At 39.7% G+C, this 25910-nt stretch overlaps 2 protein-coding genes across 2 annotated transcripts; both read right to left on the reverse strand.

Moving 5' to 3' along the window:
* Positions 1-7438: 7438 nt before the first annotated feature.
* otpa (orthopedia homeobox a) lies at positions 7439-11100 on the reverse strand. Its single transcript, XM_026356207.1, has 3 exons — positions 11000-11100; positions 10071-10489; positions 7439-7960 (listed from the first exon to the last, which is right to left on the reverse strand). Exons 1-3 carry the CDS (start codon positions 11034-11036, stop codon positions 7439-7441), a joined length of 978 nt encoding a protein of 325 aa, XP_026211992.1. The 5' UTR covers positions 11037-11100.
* Positions 11101-15461: 4361 nt separating this feature from the next.
* On the reverse strand, positions 15462-24645 carry tbca (tubulin cofactor a). The gene is made up of 4 exons (XM_026353730.1): positions 24489-24645; positions 19134-19239; positions 16883-16969; positions 15462-15917 (listed from the first exon to the last, which is right to left on the reverse strand). Exons 1-4 carry the CDS (start codon positions 24539-24541, stop codon positions 15837-15839), a joined length of 327 nt encoding a protein of 108 aa, XP_026209515.1. The 5' UTR covers positions 24542-24645; the 3' UTR covers positions 15462-15836.
* Between the last annotated feature and the right edge of the window lie 1265 nt (positions 24646-25910).

Consider the following 25910-nt stretch of genomic DNA (forward strand, 5'->3'; position numbering starts at 1 on the left):
TCATGTTTGAGTTTTACTGTGGGACACAATTTATAAAATAATAAAATAATAAAATAATCTGATCAGGAGGTTCCTGTGGTGTAAGAAGATTTAATAAAGAGCCAATAAAAAGTTTTAAATTAACACATAACAAGTAAAAGGCCTGAATTCCAGCTAAAATCTACACTACTAATGTCACTCTGATGTAGAATATTGTAGTGATATGAAAGGATAAGTTAGTAGTCCTGTAAGAGAGTTCTCAACAGCACATTTTATACTAAAAAGGCAACTTAAAAAAAAGTACAAATCTCAAGAAAGAAAAAGAATATAAATAAATGTTATTATAGCCCAGACAGTTACTACAGCAACATGATAACAACAACTAATATAATTTAAACTTCACAATCATTGAATTACAATAAAATTGTAATTTAAAATCTTGACATGCAAAATAACAAAATCTGTAAAATGTAGTGAAGTAAAAAGTATCATAACAACTACTTCTCAACCCCATCTTCATCATTTATATAAACAGATAGAAGCCGAAATCTCCCTGAACTGTGATTTTAAAAATGGTCAATGGTCATAAATTCCAAGACTTTGTGTGTCAAGCCAAACAAACTGAACTCAGTCCCATGCCAGTATTAACCATACTTTTGAGAAGCAGGACAAGACCACTTTATTAGAAAATAGCAAACATAGTTTATTGGGACAAGCCGTACAACAAATATCTCAAAACACTGTGTTCTATCTAAATGTTTATGTACTCTGTGAAATAAAAAGTAGTACAGCTGAAAACTGACTAATATATTCAAAAATGTTTTGATGCTGTCTCAAAATCATTAATCACCATAAAACGAGACCTATGGTTAAGTGAGAATAACGCATCTTACTGCCCAAATGACCATATGCATCTATTCTTCTTACGCTGCACATGTATCATCCTGCAAAATACAACTGAAGTGACAACAACACTGAGTAGAGTGTGATTTTAATCATCTGTGTGTCTTTCACCTTCTCACAACTAGATGGCAGTATGTAACAATCCCATGAGATCAGAGGGTTCAAAACTCTATTAGCAGAGGAAATGTTTGCCATTTGTTTCACCTTGTGTTTTAGATTCTGATAAGACAGCACCCAATCGCTCATTTTCTTTTCTTTTATGTTTTTAGTGATCTCTGTTACCACATCATCTCGCATCCCCTTGTCTCTTTCCTGCCTTCCACATCTGCATCGATGTTGACCTGCTTTCCCTCCATATATTTTCCTCTACTCTCCATTCTTGAAGAGTAGAGGTTTCTCCTCTGTTACAACACCGACACACACACACACACCCCAGTCACATAGTCACACATCACCCTAACAGTGTCTACTCCTGCTCCCCCGATTGAGACGACACGCAGTGTAGGGCCTGTGACCTTCATGGTGGCTCAGATCTGCGGCTGGCACTGATTTCTGATTTAGTGTCGATCCGCTGCGCTTGTCAGGGGCTGCAAGGTGCTTTCCATGCGGTAATAGAAAAGCTCAAGGGCAGCTAGAGAAAGGAGGAGGGTTAGGGAGAGGGATTGGTTGTGGTGGAGTGAATGGGTTTTAGATGTGAGAGTGGGTGATGCTCTGTTTGTTTAACTACCTCTCAGTTATCTCAATGCATGGGTCAGATATGTAGACTGTAGATAAGTGTTGTGAGTCAGTATATAATTAAAGGTTTGAAGATCCAAGCACAGGTAGCGACACAAATCACAGTATTTGTCAAAATACAGATGTGTCCTGATGATGGTTCTAAATGAAAAATGAGGTGATCATTAAAGTTACTGCAGTCCATCCTGAGCAGGCCATGAATGTGTGTCCAAAACGGCACGTCAATCCATCAGAATAGTTGTTGAGATACTTCTGAACCTGAAGTGGACTTACACAGACTGACACTGCCATCCCTAGAGCCATGAAGTTAGCATGGCTAAAATGAAAGTACAAGAAATGTAAGGCCAGGATACAAGAAATGAGATCGGAAAACACATTATAGGGTGATGATGAGAGAAAAGATGAAGAGAATTTATAAAAACAACATGAGAGGAGCAAGGGAAGGAAACTGAAAGAAATGGTGGTAAGAAAGTGAGTGGGTCTTGAGTGCAGCGGCCTTGGTCTGGAGCAGACGAGATGTCAAATATGACCAATGGCAGGAATCAGCTAAGAGGTGAAGTCATGATGCGATGGTCACCAAAACACTCACAGGACTAAAGACCAAGAGAGAATCAGAGCAAAGAAAAAAAGAACACTCTGCCTGACCGTGCTCCTCTACTGTTGTGCAGGATCTCATCCTCCCATCTCCAGCCGTAAGGAAAACAAATGGTTATGATGATGAAAAAAGAATTAAGCTGTAATTTTACAATAGCTCAACAACAGTATTCAATAACAGGCTCCTTCCTTCACTGTTGAGAGGGGTCTTGTAGAAGAGAGAGGCTCATTCCTGACCAACACACTTCACTGTCCCTCTTCATCACACTTTCACTATGTTCTGCTTTACCCACTGCGTCCTCCACCTCCACATGGGCTCAGCTCTCAGACCTCAGTCCACAGCTAATGATAAACAGGAGCGACATCACCATGAGTTTAGGATGTTAAATATAGTTTAGAGCTCTTCTCCTTAATGCTTAATGCTGCCCAACTAAAGGATCAACAAGAATTTACTAATTCAATCTATGCAAATTATGATGTATTCAGTTCAGTTTAAAGTAGTTAAGTAGTTAATATTAATTTGAACATCTAACCATGGTTAGTAAAGAGACAAAAGTTATAGTGAAAGTAGAAATACAAACATTCATTTCACTTACTCCACAGGCTCTAATTAAAACAAAGATTGTATATCTGATCAGTAAAGATACCTATAGGCTTTATGGCACATAATCCAGTGGATCATGGTCTAAACCTGTGGGAAAGATGCCTCTGTCACTTTGATTTGTCACATGAGTATGACTGTAATTGCTGTGTTTCAGTCATCATAGGTTAATTATCAACCTTGACCTATTATATTCACACATACAGACACTCACACATTTGAAATAAGGCCGTGCAAATATTGCTTTTGCACGAACCTTAAAGTTTAAAACGAGACCAAAAGTACAGCGAGGTAATGCAAAGCTGCCAGTTCTCCTTTACTCTGTACCATCATCATCGCTGTCAGTCTCTCACCCCTCCTTCCCTTTTTCCTCCCCTCCTCATCGCTCTGTCATTTGGTGACCCACTAATGTTCTGTTCATTTTCTCTTATGAATAGATAATGGGCAAAAATCAAATCTCTTCATTTGCATGTAATACAATTAAGACCTTTTCAAACAATGACAAATGGAGGGAGCAGCGAGATGTCAGTCAGCTTCATCGTGAGCAGACAAAGTCGAAGCTCTTCCATTTTAACCAAAATTAATAAAAAACTTCAAATGGGATTTTCTCGCTGACGTGCGGAATAACAATCACAAAGACTCTGCTAGACTCTACCTGTCAAATAAAATTAAAGTTCTCATGAATTTGGATTCCTAACATGGATGTGAAGCTTCCAGCTCACTCCCAAAGCCCCAAACTGACTTCAGAGATCATTTTTCCTCATTGTCTTTTGGTGTTGGGAACATGTTCAGCTCTGGTTTTCAATGCTGAGACTTCTGGCTTAGTTCATTCACATAATATCAATTCCACAGTTCCGTAGGTGCAGGTTAGGGAAAGGTTGTAGTCTTGTTTAAAATTAAATAAACAGGTTGTGCCTGATGTCACTATTCAATAAATAAATGTCATTAATATTGTCTTTTACTTGAGCTTTACGTGGAAATTACAAAACAAAGGTCTTGCATCGCAACAGTAATAAATAACCAAACTGTAAACGTATTGGAACTTGCAGAAAGCTAATAGCTAATCTAGTTTAAGTCTCTAGTCTCGTTGACAGAGCCAACAGCCTCTATGAGCATAAATAATATAATATACACCTACAGCTCACTAATTAACAAGCTCTTTTTATATTTTAGTCTATAGGTTGAAAAACTGTACCATCAACCAGCTGTTGACCTCTGTTTCCACTCTTGATGCTAAGCTAATCTAGCTGCCTGCTGGTTGCTTCCTTGTTAACATGTAAGAAAGGTCAAACTAATATTGTTATTTCATTAAGGTAATTGTAAAATACAAGTACTCTCGTTGTTTTGGTTTCTAATACAGCTGCATAACGAATATTTACAAATCTAAAGTCACTTAATTTCATTCACACACACATTCATACACGAATATAAACATGTGGAGAGAAACACAGTAATCTCATATGCATGGACATAAACACACACATACAGTACATGCATACAACACACACACACACACACACACACACACACACACACACACACACACACACACACACACACACAGGAAAATTAATGAGCTCTCATTCATAATCCAAGATAGAGAGAGCCATATTCACCCTTGGATGGTTTATTGACTGATTTCATTTATTTGTGTGGAATAAATAGGAGGTAAACATTGGCCCGCTCCCACATTTTCCATGACACACTCGTTGCACAGCATTCTGGGAGAAATGATCCCACCAACAGCAGGGTCACTGATTGGCTACCTCGTCAGTGTGTGACAAATTACCCAATGAGAAGCAGGTTACCCATTTCCACAAACTAATTAGCCTGGGTGATAGTGAAACAAATTATTACATTTATGTAATATTATTTCACATCTGTCGCTAGACTACAAAAATCTTTATCCCCATGCTTCTCCAGCCCCTGATCATTTCTTCTTCATGTTTAGAAACACATTCAGACATCACCAAAGCTGCAGCACATGGTGGGTGGAGACGGCATCATTCCTGATGGATTTAAATGTATTTATTAAGACTTTAGAACAGTAGTTCTTAACATGGGTTAGGAAAAATCCATTCACGTTTAAGGTGTTTAATGCACTTTGTTAAAACATTACGCATAAGGTTAGAAGAGAAACATATCAAGACCAACGTGTCACATTAAAAAGAAAAGCAAATGCAGGATTGAACACAACGACTAGTACGTTGTCAGAAGTAGGGAATGTGAACACAGCTCTGTGACCACAAGCAGCACCCAGAGATGATTTACAGTCATTGACAGCACAACATCATCTGTCAGGAGCAAAAATGTGCAACTGGAGGAAACTGGTTGGAAAATCAAGCGAACGTCTCGTGACTTAATGTGCTGCAACGCTTGTTGGCAACAACTCAAACGACTGATGGGTGAGATTCTACGATTTCTACATGACAAGTGGGCAGAACAAGAGGAATACAAGGCCGACACATCTTCAGTTTACTTAGGGAGCACAGTAGAAAGCTTTCTACAGGTGTAATACAGTTTAACATGTTGTTTAACATCTACAGTTCATAAGCACTCACTTCCGCTTAGGACAAAAACACACATGCAGAGGTTTAACCAGTAAATCCACCCCAGGTAGAAATGTACACTTGCAACAGAATCAAGCCCACTGTTGATGTCAACTGTGTTTTCCACCTCTTCAGTTGCATCGGTGTAAATTAAAATGTGTGTATTTTTAAAAAAACAAAAATACACTCACCTTCAGCAGCTGGTGATGCCATCTGTGTTTTTACATGAGAAACAAATTCATCACAGGTAAATTAAACTTCAGCGTTTATATCATGGGACATCCAGGCTGCATCTGACTAAGAAGTAGACATACAGCTAATCTTCTAAAAACAAAACAATCCTGCTCATTCAGTCCTGATTCTGCACTTTTATCTCCTTTATGACTCAAGTTATTTGGCTTCTTTTTGAGATATATGAAGCTGCAAATGCAAATATAACACAACTAGGAAACTGGCGCTGGGTTAGACAAACGAATCATATCTACAGTCACAGTATTCCTCACTACTGTAAACAGTATAATTAACAAAATTATCTCAACTCTGGGGGTTGCACAACACCAAATGACTTTCTCATGTTGTTATATATTATTGTGGGGTTACTATTATGGATGTTTTCACATTAAGAAACATCACAATATCATAATATCGTATCTGACTGGGTCGGGGTTAATTTAGATTATTTCAGGTGTAGCTGTCAGAGAAGTAAAACATACAGATATACCTGAAGATAGGTAAGTTTAACTATTAAGCAGCAGAAAATACTGAAAGTACAAATAGAATATTTGCCAGAACTGTGATATAAAAGAAATAAATTGTATTTTTAAAGATTAAAAATAAAATATTCTTCACTTGTTTTTACTTTTTTGTTCAAATTTCATGTGATTTTTTATTTATATTGCATTTTCACCCTCTTCGCTGTGGAAGTCATCGTCACGTCTTGACTTATTGTAAGAGAACAGAAAATTAGAAGCTAAACATGAATCGCAGATACAGATTTGAAAATAATTTCTAAAGTCATTTAGTTTAAATTGTATTTTTACTGACTCACACTGGGTGCTGCATCACTGGACTGAATGAAAGCTGCAAACAAACTAGATCTAGTGTTTGATAAAGATTCAAAAATGAAGTGGATCTTAACAGTTAAAGCTAAATAAACTAGTTATAAAACAACTAGATTAGCTTGAAATCACAGAGCTGCACAACTGCTCCAAGAAAAGAAGTTTGATTCATGATGTGTCATAATTGAAAATGATTTTTATTTGACCATTTACATTTAATTGATATAAACATGTCCATGAAACAAAATGGTTCAAACATTTAAGAAAGTCATAGTTGATAATAAGCACAGACATAATCTTGGAAACATAAGTTATCACAAACTGACCAAATGGGAACAAGAGTGCTTCCGCTACACAAAACATCCTATATAACAGATTATAGTTAAGTCAGTTTCCATGTTTTCATTTATTGTATTTCCCTTATTTTTTGCCTTGGACAGCACATGCAGTCAAGTCCTTTTCCACGTAGTTCTGATTCACATCAGTTTCCTTCCCTCTGCCAGTGAATCCTTCATGTCTTTTAAACCTCCGGCACGTCCATGTGCATCCCTTTGGCCCTTCAGCGTTGTAAGCTGTGCAGCAGGTCTGAAAAAGGAACCGGTAACCTAGTTTTGTATTTCAAAGTATCCACAGAATTTGTCTTCAAAAACAGTCACTCATCAAGCAAATGCCACTGAAAGCCCTGCAACAACAAAGGTGAGGGCTGCGTGTGCCAAAGAAATAAATAGCCAACAAATGAATAAGTTAATTTAAATAGACAAATAAATAATTGTCATAGGTTAAGTGCGAAATAATATGTTATACTTTAAAACAGAACCAGCCCTATGCTTGATAAAGCCAACAGGCTCGATAAATAGCTTCAGTTTTCCCTCTTGTTTGAGATTTGGGACAAAAAAATGCCAGGTGCACAGCTCTGCACCTGTATCCTGGTTGTATTTTCCTGGACTGGATGAATACGAACTAAATGCAGAAGATCTCTTTGTGAGTGAAAGAAAAACACTTCACGCTGGCACTCATCACTAGGTGAAACTCATGGATACTGTGTGCTCCAGCGCTTTGCGCCGCAGCGAGGCGATGCTTGTCCCTCTCCAGACGTCACTGTCCGGGGAACTACAGAGCTGAGGCGAGCCGGTCACGTTGGTCGGGCCCGACAGGGACGCGGGTACCATCCCGGGGAAAGTGGGCTGGTAGAGGTGTGACTGTAAGCCGGATCCGTTCGACGACATGTTGGATAGACCCATGGAGTTGGGCGGCGGACCGGCGCCGAGGCTGCACTGAGACAAGGACTGCGCCATGGCCTGCTGGCGGCCCAGAGCCGGCGGAAGCTGCAGCTGAGACACGCCGGGCATCCCCGCCGTGGCCCAGCGGGTGTCGTTGGCGTGGAAAGAGCAGAGGCTGTCGCCCATCGCCGCCGCCGCTGCAGCCGCGGACGGGAACTGAGGCAGGCCGTGGTGCGTCGGCAGGAGCGTCCCCGGAGCCCGGAAGACATTGGTGGTCTTCTTGCGCTTCTTCCACTTGGCGCGTCGGTTCTGAAACCAGACCTGCAGAAAGAGACGAAGAGTTAGAGGGGAGCAGGTGTAATGAGTGCTGGAGCACAGACAGGCCAAACAACCAGGGCTGTAAACGCACATTAGAAGGTTCTAACATCATCATAATAACGGGAACAACCAACAATAAATCGGAATTCTGTTTTTCAGCTTCCACCAACTATTTACAGATTTATGAAAGACTATTAATAACGTGGTCACGGAGTTAGTTTGAGTGGGTTAGTAGACGAGCCTCCATTATTAACAAAGTCAAATGTGCAGAGATCTTTCAGCCTGTTGTGTGATAGAGGACACATCTCGATATCATTTGATTTATAATAAACGTGTGAGTGGGAAGTAGACACGTGAGGATTATCAGTTCATGAATTTGTGCCATTTAAATAAATAAAGTTCATAATAAATTCTACTACAAACATCAACATTATGATGTTTTTAATGTGCGACCGTTTTGTTTTTGTGCCAAATGCACATTTTTAAAAACATAATTTGACCCCAAAAGATTTTTTACGGCTTTGGAAGGAGCCATTGAAAACCACACACTCAGATAATAAAGATAATGTTATTGCTGTGACAAATAGGCTGCTGGCAGTCAGACTTTATTCCCGGAGTCCTTGAGCTTCTGTAGCTTTTGCTTGTAAGCGCGCGTCTATGATTAATGTGAAGATTTGGTTGAGAAAGTGAGACGCAGTAATAAGAACGGCGCAATCTCACTCTCCTCCCTCTCGCGTAGCCAGCCGTGAAATCCGGCCTGAAATGCATTACACTTCAAAGGAAAGAAAATGCAATTTCTCATTCCGTTTAAAAAAGACAGAGTGCAGTCTCAGCGAGCCCGGCATTAAGACGCAGGGCGCAGTGACAGGCCCGGCGCCAAACTGGAGCTGGAGCCGCTTCTTATTGCAGCAGATCAGCGTCATTTCACTAATTTGTATTTTATGGAAATATACATAGAGACTGAATTGACCCATGCAGTGATCATAATGATTATAGGCTGTGATTTCACATGTGAGCGACCCAGTTTGCCATTGCTATAGTTAATAAGGCGGTGACACTATTATTCCCTGTGTGCTTGATGGTTTATATTTTGTCGAGGGCAGCAGCACATCGAGAATCAAATACAGCAGCACAGAGTTTAGTGAAGCTGTGGACTGAAGGGATCAGTGTGGAGTCAGTTTAATCTGAGGAGGATTGAACCAGAATGGTCGAACTGTATCATCATTTGGTTCCTTATAGCTGTGATACAAGAGGTGCACACAAAATGTAAATATAATAATAAAATATAACATATTTATATTATAAAGTAACCTGCAAATATTTATCGTTCAATGTAAAACAGAGTAAAAAGATGAGTGGAGCAGGAAAATAATGCGAATAATCCACCTGTAATGACACCGTTCGTGCTGGAGTGTTGTTGTGCTCAGTGTGTGGGTGAAACACACGCACCTGAACGCATCATACAATCCTTAATCAGCTCCATATCTTACATCATCTGATTTAATAAAATAAAATAGGAAAAAGGCTTCATCAGGCGTGGGTCGTGTACAATTCTTATTTGTATTAGATGCAGAGAGTGAAGTTAATCAGTATAATTTAGATTTTATATTTTAATTGACGTGTTTTTTTTTTCAGCTGCACATTGAGTGTGAATAAAAACGATAAAACACTTTTCTTTCTTTCTTTCTTTCTTAAATAACAAGTCGATACCAGTTATTTTGGATGAAGAATTACTTCTCTCTGTGAATCAGGAAAAACAATTTACCTTTCATTGCTAGAGGGAATTTGCTCTTTGTGCGCGTTTCAAATATCAAAACGCAAATTAATTTGAATATAACTGTGGAGTTTAATTTCACTGAGTGCAGTTTTTAATTTGTTTATTTCAAGGCTACAGCAGGTTTGAATAGTTCTTATTTTTGACATGTATTTGTTATAATCACTTATAAAAACATGTTTCGTGGCGTTTTTTAAATCAAAGTTAAATGATTTTTTTTTATTCTTCTATATTTGTTGCTGCTTTCTACGTTTTCCAGCCCAGACTGTGTCCCTGTGTTCGGTTTTAACCATTTGATCCACAGCTGTTTAAGAACCCGGACAGCCCCAGTCGACCTACCTGCACTCTGGACTCCGTGAGACCGATCCTTAGAGCCAGCTCCTCCCGCATGAAGATGTCTGGGTAGTGCGTTTTGGCGAAGCTCCTCTCCAGCTCGTTGAGCTGCGCCGGGGTGAAGCGGGTCCGGTGCCGCTTCTGTTTCTGGGTCTGCTGCCCTCCAGACTGGTTCGGATTGTTGTTGTTGTTGTTGTTCTGCTGCTGCTGTTGCTGCTGCTTCTCTTGCTCTTTGCTGTTCACTTGCACCGGGTTGGATCCTCCGCCGCTGCTGATATCGTCACCGGGAAGCATCGTGGCCCCTTCGACACCATCCGGGCCCGGGCCGAGCTCCCCGGAGTGTCCTGGATCAGGTCCCCCACCGCCGAGTCTGCACTTCAAAGCCTCCCTGTGACCCAGGAGCTCCACCGCGGCATCTTTCATCCCTGCACAGACAACCACAGCTGGTGAGATTTGCACAGTAAACATGTTTTCTACAGGAGGGAAAAAGAACATGGTTAGAAAAAGACAGTGCGAGATTTAAAATCTGTACAAGCACAAGTGAAACATCATGCACAGTCGAAACATGATTTTCGCTGCAGTAGAAAACGATGAGAGAAAAGCTGCACATGCACTGAAGGAAAACACAAATGCAGAAATTAAAAAGCGGTGACTGCAGCTCTTTGACAGAGACAGCATGCACATTACAATCTGCTCCTTAAATACTCTTAATTCAATTCGAGCCCACTGATATCTTAGGAAATTGTTAAATCAAATTACGCAGTAATATAATAATAATAATTACTTTTCCAATGAATTAAGCCAGTTTGAGTCACTTCAGTCGCATTAAGATGATATAAGAAGCAAATTGACAATTTTCAGAGCTTGATTTAAGATTAGAAGTGCCTCCAGCTTACAGTAGAGTTGAAGACCGGAGTTTGGTGATGATAACTCACCGAGGCGAGCATCCAGGAGGTCGGCATGAGATAGCATTGCGCACCGCTCCAGGGCGAAATGCTATTCCAAAAAAATCTCTATGACTTTAACCTATTTAAGAAATATATATAGACTAAATGAAAGCAAATTCGGTTTGTGGTTAAAAGGGAGGTTCGTTGCATTATAATGTAGTTTAGAGAAATGGGGAGGCGCTTAACAACGGAATGAACCCATGAGCTTCTCCAAACGAGGACCAATCAGAGTTGAAGCCTGAGGTATGTCAGCTTTAGCCCGAGACCCCGGCACCTCTCCACCTCCTCCGCCCCTCCATCCTCTCACATCCACAAGTTCATTCCTCCTCATTCCTGTAATTGGCTTTGATTTCTCCTCCAAATTACATCCAATAAAATAACCTGATTTAATATCTGTGTGAAAGCTTCGACCCGCTCAAGAAATGTTGGATCACCACAATATTTGTTTAATTGCGCGTGCTGTTCTGCGCTCGTTTTCATAGCAAGTCGCTGGAACAAGAACTGGACTAGTTCATATGAGGAAGAACCACATGGCTGCGTAAACAGACGCCACGTTCAGTGGGTAATATGGTCAGAGACCGACTCGGGTCTAAAATATAAAACTACATTCATCGTTACTGCTCAGTGTTATTTTGAATCTCCTTGTGACACTAAATGCCTCTTGGACACCAACTGAACCTCTTCTAATATCTTTGATTTCCCAGTCAGCCAAACAACAAACTTTATACAATTCTAACCAGGCTAATTTTCAAGGCCATTAGGCTTTTATGTAATTAGAGATAAATCTATACGCCTTTACTGCAAATATCAGCGTAGGATCAGTATAAATTAGTGGTAATTTACTAGTATTTAGGCCCAACTGTCAAGAAGGGAGGGACTTGTTGTAAATGATGTGAGCAAATTAATTCGGCGGAAAGAGGAGGGAGTTTAACATGAGCTGTGGATGCTCGGTCCATACACACTGTGGGTAACATGACAGAATAAATAAACATTAATGTTTGGATGAGGCTCCGTTTTTATAATCTGCACAAATGAACGTTATTTATTTTCTATCAGACAAGAAAAAGTAAAAAAGAAAATCAAGCATAAATTAGACTCTTTGTGGGTGAATAAACCACCATTAGACTCAATTAGCACAACAGCTTTGTCACACACACACACACACACACACACACACACACACACACATACACACACACCAGTCTGCCAAATATTTAAGCACAAAAAAAATCAGACAGGCTTTAGACAGATGTCGGAGAGCTGATTTATTTATTGTGCGCTGAAAAAAAGTGGCACAAAGGAGGCGTCCGAGCGTGAAGCTGCTTTTCTTCATCCACCAGGCTTCAATTGCCTCTGCTCATCTTTTATTTGTCTGCAATCTGGTGGCACCGCGGACGGACCGACCGACCAGGAGGGAGGGATGGATGGATGGACCGGAGTGGTGTCCGGGAGTCTGTTGCGGACGCACCGGGATGCGGAGGAGGTTTCATCTTTGCGCTGATGTCTGCGTCTTTCTTCAGAGGAGGATCAGAAGAGGATGCGCAACTGGAGAAATGTGCCGCGTCCTCTTCTTTGCAGAGGCTCTACTGTTTTTGAGAACCGAACTTGAGAAACATCTCAGGAGGGTTTAGACTTGAACTGTAGCGTTGCTGATGCAGAGTATTCAGTATCTTGAGGTAAAGCCCAGCATGCGCTCACAGGCTTGTTTAATTTGACAGATTTATAAACAGATGTTTAACAATTTATACAATTGTTGCTACTTGGTTTAATAATCATGCGTAAAAGAGGTGGTATTTTATTACAGCTTCTTTCTTTGTACAGATTTTCGTGGCGCGCAGAGGCCGATGAGGATCATTTAAAAGCATCACATTGCGAGATGATGGATTGCGCCCTTCGTTTTATGGCTTTTCAATAGCTCTGAGTTTTTATAGCTGTACAAACAAAAGTGAATGACTCCTCTAGTAGCTGCAGGTCATATTTAACCCAAACATGAGAGCGGGGATGATGAGATGTCAGGCAGCATGAGATATTTGTTCCAGGAGGTCCAGAAACAGCAAAAAGAAATAATTGAATTTTAATATTTGGTTTAATCTGTGTCCTATTTATATATTTCTACATTTTATTTTAGCCAAATAAACACTTTTATTAGTGTGTTACTGCTGGATACACACACTTCCTGTAATACAATTAAATCTTAAATAGCCTAATAATTGATTCTTTTATATGAACTCATTTCCTGCTCTCCTTAAAGTGGCTGTTCTTATTACACGGAGTTTTTTAAATTCAGCTTTTTCATCGTTTCACTTGGAGCTTGTCGTTTTGCTGATTGGGGTAAACAAGGGCCAAACCACAGTTTGCTACACCTCTACCCAGATTCCACTAACGTGTTCACATCAATCTTTTCCATGATATGAATAAAAATAGACAAACAAATTCGCCTCCTGCGAGTTAATGCGGTGCATCTGACTGGAAAGTAGACATTTTCACGCGCTGTGGAGATGAGGAGTGACTTTTAATAATAAAACTGCAAAAAAATAAAAATATAATTCACCTGTAAACGGGCTGTTTTTGCCTCTTGTGTGTTTGTAAGTGATGGACGCACAGTTGGTGGCTGCCGGGGCTCGAACCCGTGACCTCCTGCGTCCAGTCCAGCCTCTCCAAACCACACGGCCCTCCTTGATCCCTCCTTTGCAGTCTGTTTTCGCTTAATTACAGATTTCTGAGGAGAAAAACAATCGATCTTCCAGCGCACAAGCCCCGAGTTTAACAAATGAGATTCTTGTTTCATGCAGCTGATTTGGTGACAGTCAGAGGGATTAGGAGTAATAAGTTACAGCGGCTGCCGCTGATGCTGCAACTCAGCTGCAAGCAGAGGACTCTGCTCTGCATCCAGGCAGCTGCACAAGTTGGACGTGGACAGAGTTTAGCAAAAAATCTGTGCACCTCTCTGTAATTTTTAAACTTATTTTTAAACTAATTCGATCTATTGTACAAGTAATTTAAGTAAAATACCAACAAGATCAGAGGGTAAGTTTGATTTGTTGCACTTAGTCTACTGTAAATGTGAAATACTGATGTAAATAAATGTTAGGCTCCTATTGATGATGCATAAACAGATGAATAAATACAGTTTGCCCATCATCTAAACACTAAGTTCCTGTACTACAATGTATTTCTTATTTTATTTTATTGTTGCCTAGAGCGCAACACCCCCTTTAAATAATGTGCAACCTGCAGGGAGGAAGAATGAACTATTAAAATATCCCCTCATATGTCATTAGACTGGAAATGGCCGGTCACCCTGCTCTTTGGCCATTTACAAGAGAGAATTCAGGTGATGTGTGAACTGAAGAGGTTCAATCAGTCAGTTAAATGTTTAAGAAATGAACAGTATGTAAAGTATTAACTGTGCCACTATATTCTGAACCACTTAATGAATACAGTGCTTCAGTAGTATTTCTATTTAATCCTCATACTGTACTTTTACACTTCACATTTAGATTTTTCAGAATAATAGGTCACAGTCTGCTGCCTGACAGCTGCTTTTATTTGGATAATTGATTTATAATTTGCTGACGCACAGCCTGACTTACAGGTAAAACGCAGGGCGCAGGGCTCAGAGGAGCGTATCTGCACACGGTTGTTCTCAGGATGTGAACACTTCTCATGCAGCAGCCTGCAGCAGCCTGCGCGGCTCCTGTGGTCACATCAACCCAGGTGCTGCGCCCCGCTGGCGCATCTCATGCCTCAATTAGCGCCGCTGCCCTCTGTACGGACTCGATTAGGCCGTGATTTATCCGAAAGAAATATAATTATAGCTCCAAATAAAATAATCAGCATTGAAGAGCGATTTCCTTAACGAGATGGAGCGGGGTAGATGTCACGGAGTAGCAGCGCCTCATTAGGGCGATAATGAGACTTTGGGGTGATCCCGATAATTATCGAAATCTGTAAAATAAGGATCAAGTCAAATGTAACCTTAATTTGTCTGCCAATTGAGTTCATTTATTAGTATGACTATTTAGGAAGGACTTTCTCAGCCTTAATGTGAGGTGTCGTTATTTTAAGGAGCAGATGAGGAGCAGGGACATGAGACAGGCCCGTGTTGTCATTCATGGCCAGAACCATCATCTGTCATTAGACTGACAGCGTTTCCCAGTGTGTAGGTATCAAGACACAATCCATGTTACTGCTGTTAACAGGAATACGACCAGGTGATTACACTGAAATTTAAAATGATCAGCAAATTAATCGACCACCTAATTCTTTTTGATAAATGTTTAACAAGCAATAATACCTGATTCACTACAGGTTCAGCTTCTTCAATGTGATATGTGCTGACTTCAGCTGTTTTAAACATTAGTATTTAATATGTAGTAAAATAAACTTTTTATAGATTAAAGAATAAACATATTAAAACCAGTTATATCTCACAGCTGTGACATTTATATCAAGTACAGAGTTATCTGTAGTTTAATAAATCAAACAGTGTTTAACTCCAGAAAAGACAAAAGACCAGAGTGTGTGTGTTTAATCATAAGTTTAAAGTGTGTGTTAGTATGACAAATAAAAACGTAAGAAAACCCCCCACTGCTCTACTGTAATAAACCAAATTCTTTTCTCATTCTTGTGGGATTTTACACACAGGAGGGGTATGATCAAATGTGGTGGCACGTTAACAGTAAACTGTAGAAATAATTACATCAAGAATGGAAACTGAGCTGAATGGATTCAGTTTTCCTCCATGGTTCCAAACAAGGCCTGACAAAAGGAATGGACATTAAAGCAAGTGAATCTCACAGTGAGAACAGACACACATCAGAAATTATCCTTCAAGCTTCACCGAGTCCAATACGTTTCTAGCCTCTTTGTACTCCTCTGATTCGGCCAATTCCTCTTCAGTTTCCTGGAAAGACACAAACACATACACTGTTTTTGGTCTTTTTGTAGCTGTGGAAAAACTCAAAACAAATTGCTGCCGACTTCTTTATAAATCCACCAACTTTCTTTGGTAACTTGTGTTTGATGTTCAGCGTCATTAGAAAACTTAATGTCTACGGTGACTTTTAAGTCCGGATCTACATTTAGCAGTTCAGGGTTGAGCTGAGGGATAACATCATCTTTAATGAGGTGTGTGAGTTCCTGTGGTGGTTGTTGCAGTGACAGCGCTGCTAAAGAAATGTGATGAGCATGTGCATATGGACGTCTATCTAAACCAAGAGGAAAAAGCATGAGAGATGGAGAAGGAGACATGTTGCTAATTCCAGGTTAGCTCCCCCTGCCTAACATCCAGCTCTCATGTGAGAGCTGCCTGCATTAATTGAGATAACCCTGAGACACGCATGCTTATGTTTGCTTCTCATCATACTGATGTAGCTCCTGAGGGGATTAGCAAACAGTGGCCGTACAAACCTGAACATAACAAAATGTTCAGCTCACAGAAATCACAAAAAAGCCATTTTCATACAGCTGGTGAGACTAGTTAAACTACAATCTGGAAAGTCAAGTTACATTTCTCCCAGTTTCGTGTTAGTTCATGACGATCTGGAGGTAAACAGCAGAAATAACGTGTTCACTTAAAGTGATTCACCAGGTGGACATTTATCACATAACTGACCAAAGCAACTTTTGCCCACTAACACGTTTCCCCACTAAATCACGGCCTTGTAATGTCAACATACTAAGATGCTAATGTTTACCATGTTCATTATCTTAGTTTGGGCTCTTAGCATGCTAACATTTGCTAATCAGCACTAAACATAAGGTTGACATTAGTATTTTACAGAATAAACTGATCTAAAGTTTATTTAAGTTTTGTCGTGTTGTGATTTTTCACACTTCCTGTTAACGGTGACTTGAAGTGAAACCTACCAGTAACTGAAGCAAATCTGCGTGTGCTACGGCCAGACGGCGGTGACAGTCTGGGATCATCATTCTGGACTCCTGCAACACCTCCATCTGAAACCACAACAGTGTTATCACCACCTTGATTATTTCAGAATCCCCCCACCACAGATGTGTTATTATTTTTTTTTTTATTACCCGTCGTCAGAAAAGAATCAACACATATTTTCCACAAGTACATGCACGTTCATTCACAGCATTTTGTTGTAGCCTTGTTGCCGACAATAATGTGCCAGGTGTCCCACAAATACTGTGCTGTGGTTGACATCTCCCAACAAGCCAGTGGTATGAAAAATGTTATTGAGTTATCGATCGCACGGGGAGTTGGGGCAGCAGGGGACCACCTCGATCTGCCTGCACACCTGGATGAATGAAGAAACCCTGAACCGAAGGCACCGTGATCAGGCGTAAAGAGGTATTACTACGCCTGGAGCGAAACGGTGTTGCAGCTTGGGGAACTTTCACAGCCATGGCTAATGTGGAATTCCCCCAGCTGGCACCCTAAAGAGCAGAGAAGTTGGCTAACACTGTCAGACACACTCACTCATGACAGATGCTTCCTCACCTAACACTTTGTCGAGCTGGAAAGCCGAAACGTGGACACAGTCACAGACATGTATGCCGCACAGCAACGCGCACCAACAGGCACTCGGGTGAACTCATACACAGGCAGACATATTGAAAGGCAGTAGACAACTAGTCGAGCTGGTTGGCATCTAGATGTGACAAGGTGAACCAGACTAAGCAGAGGAATGCTGAAACAGAGAAAAGTCACGGTGCCCTCCCAGTTCAGTGGAATGATCCCATCAGTGCTGGATAAAGACGACACTTACAGTGTATTGATTCCATTAAAATAAAAACCTCAAATCCATCCTGCCTCAGACCTCTCATCTCCAACCATAATCCATCTGGCCCCCCAATCTCCACATTTAACACCGGCCAAGCCTGCAGCTCAGCCCGAGCCGCCATACTTTGAATGAACAAACAAAACAAAACACACACAGAATTTTAATGTTATCAGTAAATATAATCAGACGTGGAGTCTGGGCTTCAGGTTGTGGGGATACAGTTGTGTATTTCATGTCAGTGACAGAAGGTTTTAGTGCTGTTGTGTGTTGTATGTTTGGGAACATGGAAGTATGTGGACCCAGCATGTTTACGTCAAATATAACACTTGTTTTGCTTGGTGGTTTTAGCATTGTTCTGAGTTTCTTTGCCTGTGTTAAACATTTTAAATCATCTCTGAAATGTGTCACACATGTTGAAGCGCCAACGTGCTCACAATTGCTAACATACAGATGTCTGGTAGGTGTAACATTTACGTTATGCTAGTTTAGCATTTTAGCATGCTAACATTTGTACATTAACAATTAGCACCATAAATAATGAGGCTGATGAATCTGTTAATATTTGCAGGTACTGGACAGACACACATTTCCGGATGATGACTATATATGAATTATAATTCATCCCGAGCAGCTAGGGGGGTCACGGTTCTGAAACTGAAACTAAAGCGACAACATGTTCCACGTTCTCTTGATGAAAAAAGAACCCCTGTCCCAAATTTCACGTCCCCATAACAATTGTGTAAAAAGTGTGCTGCAGGAATGAGTCGAGTGGATAAGTTGGTAGAGCAGTTGTCCACAAACATCGGGGTCACCGAGTCGATTTCTGGCTGCACATTAAACGTAGCAACTATCCAACCATCAGATTTGAAAACATTATATGTTTAGAAACTTGCAGAAACTTAAAAAGTCTCCACAATCAGATAAAGTTCGTCTTTAAGATGTCATTAATACATCAGCAGTGCTTAACATAAAAGTTCAAACCTTCACTTAAGAGCACTGCTGCAGGCGTGGTGAGAGAGAACAGAGAGCAGGATGTGGGCCAGTGATCCGTCGAGGACGCTAAATTACCAGCATGTGTCAGTGATCATCAAACTCCTCTAAAGTAACATAATTACATCTGCATCAAGCAAATTACAAAATCACTTATGATTCTCCTCTCAAAACTAATTCTTCATTATCACTGTGGACTGACCTCATTATGTGAACGAGAGGCTACTCAAGTCATCAAGATACAATTCACTTCCTAACAATGAGCGAGTAAAAACCCTTTACTTACTATGGGAACAGTTGGTGGACAACGCAAAGGTTTTCAAATTAACACATATAATTGCTGTAGAGAATCAAAGAAGGGAAACGCGGGGTCCACAAACCTGTTTTTTGATGACATAATCGTCACCTGCTTCTGCTTTCAGCTTCTCAACCTTCTCCTCCTGCTGCTTTGCCTCGGTTATGTAGGCAATCTCCTCCTTTGCCAGCCTGCAGAGAAGAGGAAGAAGGGGAATAAATAAAGTTTATAGTTGACGGCAGCGAAACAGTGTTGTTCCATCAAACATGAAACGTAAATGCACAGCCTCCCAGACAGATAATATAAGCTGAACCATTAAAGGCGGGCTGTGATGGTCACCTTATCCAGACAATGCCATCTGTCTTCATTCACTCTAACGTTTCTCTGACTGAGGGGACACAGCGAGATCATCTCCCGCAGGATGGCAAGATACACACCTCAACAACAACGACTGAACACATCATTCCTCGTCACTGCTGCAGGCATCACAGAATACTGGTACTCAAGTGGAGATCAGCCTTAAATCACATTTGAATATGAAATTCAACATTCATGTTTTGCTGCGATCTAAAAATCAACTTAGGAAAATTACTCACATGAAAAATGTTTAATAGTATTGATGCAGCAGCAGCAGCTTATCACTCTGTTCCACTCTATAGATGTAGATCGGCATAAAGAGCACTCTGTATCAGTAACACCCAGGATTTTATAATAATTATACTGTAAAAAGTCAACACAGAAATAGTAATTTAGCCTTGAATATAACTACTACTCCCCTCTCTGAATCTGGCTGAACTACCTTTTGTGACGTTGCGGCTAATTTGTGTTTTTCGAGGCGGTTTTACAATTAACTCAAAAAAAAAAAAATGGCTCCAAATGTTAATAAAGTGAACATATAAAAGTAGAAATATTTTTCTAAAGATCTAGATGCAGAAGAAGAAAGCTGTAAACACTCACACATTATCACTTCTCCAGGGACTGTGGTAAATTTTTTTATACATATTTACGACTTGGCGATACTCCATGAAGGCTCCTCCAGGCCAGATGTCAAATTATTACCAGTACTATTATAAAACAATATGATAAAAGAACTTCCACCAACTCCAATGCAAATAGTGAGTTCTTCAGCTGCTAAATGTTCCACTGTGATCACCACTTACCACCACTAATCTCACTACTGAAGGTGATGTACAGTGAATTTCTGGAAACCAGATTCATAATAATGTTTATATAACATAAAAAATAAAAAGAAATATATCTAGATGAGGAAAAAATCTAATTAAGCACAAGCGTATGACTAATTAATATGCAGAAGGTACTTTTGTTTGAATGCATCGGTTAGAAGTGTCGACTAGAAACCAGGAGTTTCCAGTATTTTCTTCTCTGAAAATACTACAATTCCTAAAACTTCACATTTTTACATAGGTTCAGATTTTTAAATTTGCAGTCGTATAAAACAGTTTAATAATTACTTGATATGTAAATTGATCAGAAACAACAAATAAAAAATTTAAATGGTTGGCGATTAATATTATAAGAATCCACTCAGTAAGTCGACTAATTGCTTCTGCAGTAATTTAATCTGATCTCCAATCCAACATATATTATGAAAACATGACCTATGACAATAATGAGCTTGAACGTATAAAAATGGTCACAGACTATTTTCCCTTCAAGATCCACAATTTCTTTGAGCTTGATTAATGTCATTAAGCACACTGCCTTCATTTTGATAGTGAAGCAAAACTAAATATTTAATTTACGCTAAGTTACAAATACACAAATGAAGAAAATTGAATATAACTTCCAACATCGTGCTCCCTTTAACAGTTTCTCCTGTGTTGTACAAACATGCAGCAGCCAGACAAAACCAAAACCTTTTGCTCGCTTATATTAGCTCCCATTCCTCCAACACACTCATGCACACACACACACACACACACACACACACACACACACACACACACACACACACACACACACACACACACACACACACACACACACACACACACACACACACACACACTACTAGTCCTTTTTAGAGATTAATTGATCATCAATTTAGCTCCTAATTTGGACCAAGTCAGGTGGTAAATGGGCCTCTTTTCCTTGATTGTTAGTGAAAATAGGCTTGAGTACATTGATAAATTTTGATTATTTATCAATTACAGGCCAAATGGAACTAAATCTATTAAACAGATTCCGACCCTGATTGGGATAATGGAGTTTGAAAATACAGCTATTGATAATGATTTCCCAACTAACAGTCTTTTTCCGTCTGTGCCTGCTTGTCAGAATGACAACACAAATTTTATTTTTCATAAAATCAGCTGCGTGTGCGTAAGTGAGTGATCCTTCATTAATCAGTCACATTACTGGAGACCCTTCCCTTCGTGTTCGCTGCTCCTTGCTTATCCAAGGAAGCCAACAGCACTCTGTCAAATTTTACATCAATTACCTCTCATTCTAATACAGTTCCATCAAGAAGCTTTTAAACAGCCACCATATGCAATCTCTGCTCCTGCCTTCCTCTCTCATGCTTGATGCAGAATGAGTGATGTCACCTGCTTAGAGTCAAAGAAGGTGGCAAAGAGAGGAGAAAAGATGGAGAAAGGAAGGCTGGAATAATTTGAATAAAACTGAAGGACAGTCTAATAACAAAATGTCCATTCCTCCCCTTCGAGTCCTGATGTTAATTTCTTATTTCTCACAGACTTGGAGCGCTGTGTGAATGAGGGGTGGGGTCGGGGCTGGTTTTAAATAGACCTGCCACCTCAGGCTTAATGGAAAAGGCAGCTCTCTGGAAAATAGAAAAAAAAGGGAATTAGAGCCAGCCGACACACACATTCGGCCGCCTCTTCTAGCACTGTATTTTTGAGCCACGATGTAGTCTGTGCTGGGACCGGAATGACAAAGGCAAATTACTGTTGTCATTTTATTAAGGGCATCCGCCTCGCTAGGGCAGAAAGGCACTGACTGGAATGTGCAAAAGCCACTGGAAATAGGCCTGGCTAAAAGAGCAGGCAGGTTTCCTCTAAACTCCAATATATAAAAGGGAGGAAGGAGTGAGGAGAGAAAAAGGGAGGTGGAAGGACACAGCAGAAAGACGGGGAGAGACGAGATTATGAAGAAACAGAAAGCAATGACAGCCTCTACATTTACACCTATCTCCTCTTCATGTTCAGAAAGTACACTGAAAAATACAAGTATATGTTTTGGAGGAGCACTGGCTGATAGAGTGCACTACTGGTACTTATAGACTGTTGTTTTCCTGCTGTGGACACTGTAACACAGATGGAAATCCAGCCTCTATCATTAGCACCTCAGGGAGCCTCTCAGTAATCTGACCCTCATCAAAACACAATCGATAACACATTACACAAACGCCATTGACAGGAGGGGATTAGAGGTCTCAGACTATCACACAGACTACTATTGTGATCCCATTATCTCAACACACCTAATAATATCTACAGTATTTTCTATTTCAGCACATGGGCCAGTGTATAAATTTAGATGTGAGCTCTGAATGGATGTTAAATCTATTAATAAGCTTGCTTGAATTTGATGAGAATCACAAAGATCCTACATCAAATGCCCTGTGTATCTAAATTTAGATGTAATGTTTCCCACACACAGAATTTATTTGGTTACATGTTTGACTTTTCTGTTTGCCATTTGTTTGCAGGAGAACTGCTCCATTTAACAGGAAAGTACTGTAAATTCAATGTCAAATGTCAAGTATTTTTCAAGAAAATCAAACTGCATTTCCTTTATCATATAATTGAAAATGTTTAAATTAACCAGGGTCATAGTTGGATTCCAGAATTGAAGGAGTGACAACTCTAACTAGACTTAGAAATCAGATAACAGCTCCCAATGTAAGTCAAAAAAATTAAAAGGACGTGTGGTTAAATGCGATAAAACTAGACTGGACTCATGAAATGATTGTGTTTGTGGTGCACACTTCATATGAGGACTGGTTTAATATGCAACACAGCAAGATGACATTTTTGGTAAGGTTATGCAGCCTGAGGTGACTCATGTTTGCCTCTAATTTTCTTTTGTTTCACCTCCAGATAAGACAATGTTGAAATCATCACGTAGGCTGTCAAAGGGTCTATAAAAATAAGATATTCAGTTTCCTCAAATGGAGGACTAAGAAAATCAGAAAATACACCACTGAAAGAAGCTGAAACAAGAGAATTTTGTTTTTTCTTTTAACAATCAAAATAATTATTATCAATGCCAATGAACTAATGAATTGCTGAATCTCTGGAGGTTGAGTGCCCATATAAAGGTCTGCAATTAATTCTTCACTTGATTTAAGAATAGTTTAGTAGTGCACGTGTGTTATTATGGTCATTATTCCAGGAAGACCATTGTCAACAGACTGGAAATATTTTTCTTTAAAAGGAGTTTTCAGCTACAAAAAGAGTTCTTCATGCCTGTTTCTGGGTGCTTTCTGGGGGATTACTGGGTTGCATCACACTGTATAGTTATACCTAATAAAGTGGAAAGGGAGCTCTAATCTCGACATTATATAAAGAGACAAAGGACACTGTGCCAGACGAAATCCACAGAAGATGCTGCAACAACCTATCTGCCAAGTATCGAGTAGTCAGTAGTCCCTTTAATTTTAGTGTCAACGACTTTTCAGATTCGTTGACACATGCAGTTGTGTCCATAGTGACAATAAACTTACAGACTTAGGTTCACACCCATGTTGTGACCTGCCATCTAACGTTAGGCCATATTAGCACTAACAATACAGTTCAAGGACATTCCCGTTGTTGTATGATGACTGCAGGTATTCACGACATCGCCACAAACGTCATCAATAAACCAGGTGGTAGAAAATCTTGTTGTATACAAACACAACCCCAGTTACACTGCTGTTTATCTGAAGTTAGCCAAAATACTGCTGTTGTCATTGTGAGCATCTCTGCAGCTAGTTTAGGTTTCTTTTAAATCTACAAACACTGAGTGAATATAATTTAATGTGCAGTTGTTAGCTGCTTATTTCTCTCATTACTATAAACGACATTTGGTGAACAATACAGCATGTGTTACTTTAAAGATGAGCTAAGAGGCAATTTGTTATTAGCTGCTAGCTAACGAGCAAACAGCCTCCAACGTCAACTAGCTATCGCTTAGCTTGGATGTCAACTACAGTGCGACGTCCCATGAGGGAACTTGTATTATTGAACCAGACGTTTTAGCCCGTCACTGCCAAACAACAGCGAACTGTAGCTTGTGCAAACAAAAGAAAACTGCCTGGATATCGAATCGATGGCCGCAGACAAACACGCTCCATGCGCGGTTTGGTTTAATGTCCACTCAGCTAAGCTAACTAGCTAGCTAGCTACGCTTAGCCTCACACAAACTTCACTGGCTTGGTAATATATCTGTTACTGAAACGAAAAGCCGTTCTTACCTTTTAACGATGCCTGTCTTTATCTTAATTTGCCGTATTCTTGGATCTGCCATGGTTGTAGTTATATAATTTGGACCACACTGTTGTGACTGAATGAGCTGAAGCTAACGTGTGCAGGTGGAAGTCAGGGATAACAAGCTGCTCGCAGATGAATCGATCTGTTGGAGTAGATTATCGAGTGCGTGGATCAGAATGACAGGTCCAGTAGGGAAAACAGTTCTGGGAATAAACTCGTCTGTTCTTTGCTCAGTATTTAATCACATTTATCCTGCACTTACCGTTGCACAGTGGTGGAAAAAACAAATACTGAGATATGTTATTTAAATAAAATAAATATTGCAATGTAAAAATAGTCTGTGCCAAAAAAAATTTACTGCACTGAAAATATTACACATGTAGGAAAAAGTTTATTGTCAACAAAAATGTAGCTCCTTATTGTATAAAACATGTAAGTACTCAATGTATTAAAAGTTGATAGTTGTAAATGTAGAGGCTGTCACTGATGAGGGTAAATGATTGTTTGTTTATGTTTATTTGGGTGTGTTGTATGTTTGTAATGTTCTGTTTCTCACCTTCCTAAATATCCCATAATAAAGTTACAGCACTGAATTTAAACCGTTGCTTGATGATGATCTGATCTAAAATATCTCCAAAGTGAGAGCCCAGTCTTTCAGCAGTCCCCACTAATGAAATATCTACTCTCTGGAATACACTTACATGTTGCTTATTAGATCACATTTAGATCTATCTGTAGGCCCCTGTTGTTTTAGTATTACTTTGCCTTTCACATTTAATTTCAACAAGCATTGAACTTCATAAACAGACAAATATTTGACACTCTGTTTAAGTTGATCCTTCACAAACCTCAGACTGAGCCCATTTCTTTATTTACACAGTATATCACTTAAGCTAAACAATTGACATGGCTGCATTACAAAGACAGCACGTTCAATAAAATTTGAATCTTTGTGCATCTGATATTGATTTATGTGATCTACCAAGAAAGACCAAATTTCATAGTATTCTTCAGGGCTTTTTGTGTGTAAAAAATACATTTTTATTATTATCAGCACTGTTTCTCCACATTTCTCCTGCTTCAGCAGAACTTTATGATATACAACCATCAATTAATTATTTACAGTATGTTAAAATACAACTTAAAATCTTAATAGCTCAGTATAACAGATCGTAACAGTTAAATCTACAAATTGTGGGCAGAGATGTTGATGTAAGAATGGTGAAAATGTACACCTGAAACTAAATCCTGTAGGATGCAAAGTTTTCCAAAGCGGAATTAGATTATACATAAAACTGGCAAACTGCTTGTAATTTTAAATACAACATCAGTGTCACAAATGAATTAAAACCTAAAGCTACGTATTGTGTATTTTGGTGTATTTCAAACTTAGTCAGAGGTCAGTA

The sequence above is a fragment of the Anabas testudineus genome, chromosome 12, assembly GCF_900324465.2.
Source record: "Anabas testudineus chromosome 12, fAnaTes1.2, whole genome shotgun sequence".
Classification (NCBI taxonomy): domain Eukaryota; kingdom Metazoa; phylum Chordata; class Actinopteri; order Anabantiformes; family Anabantidae; genus Anabas; species Anabas testudineus.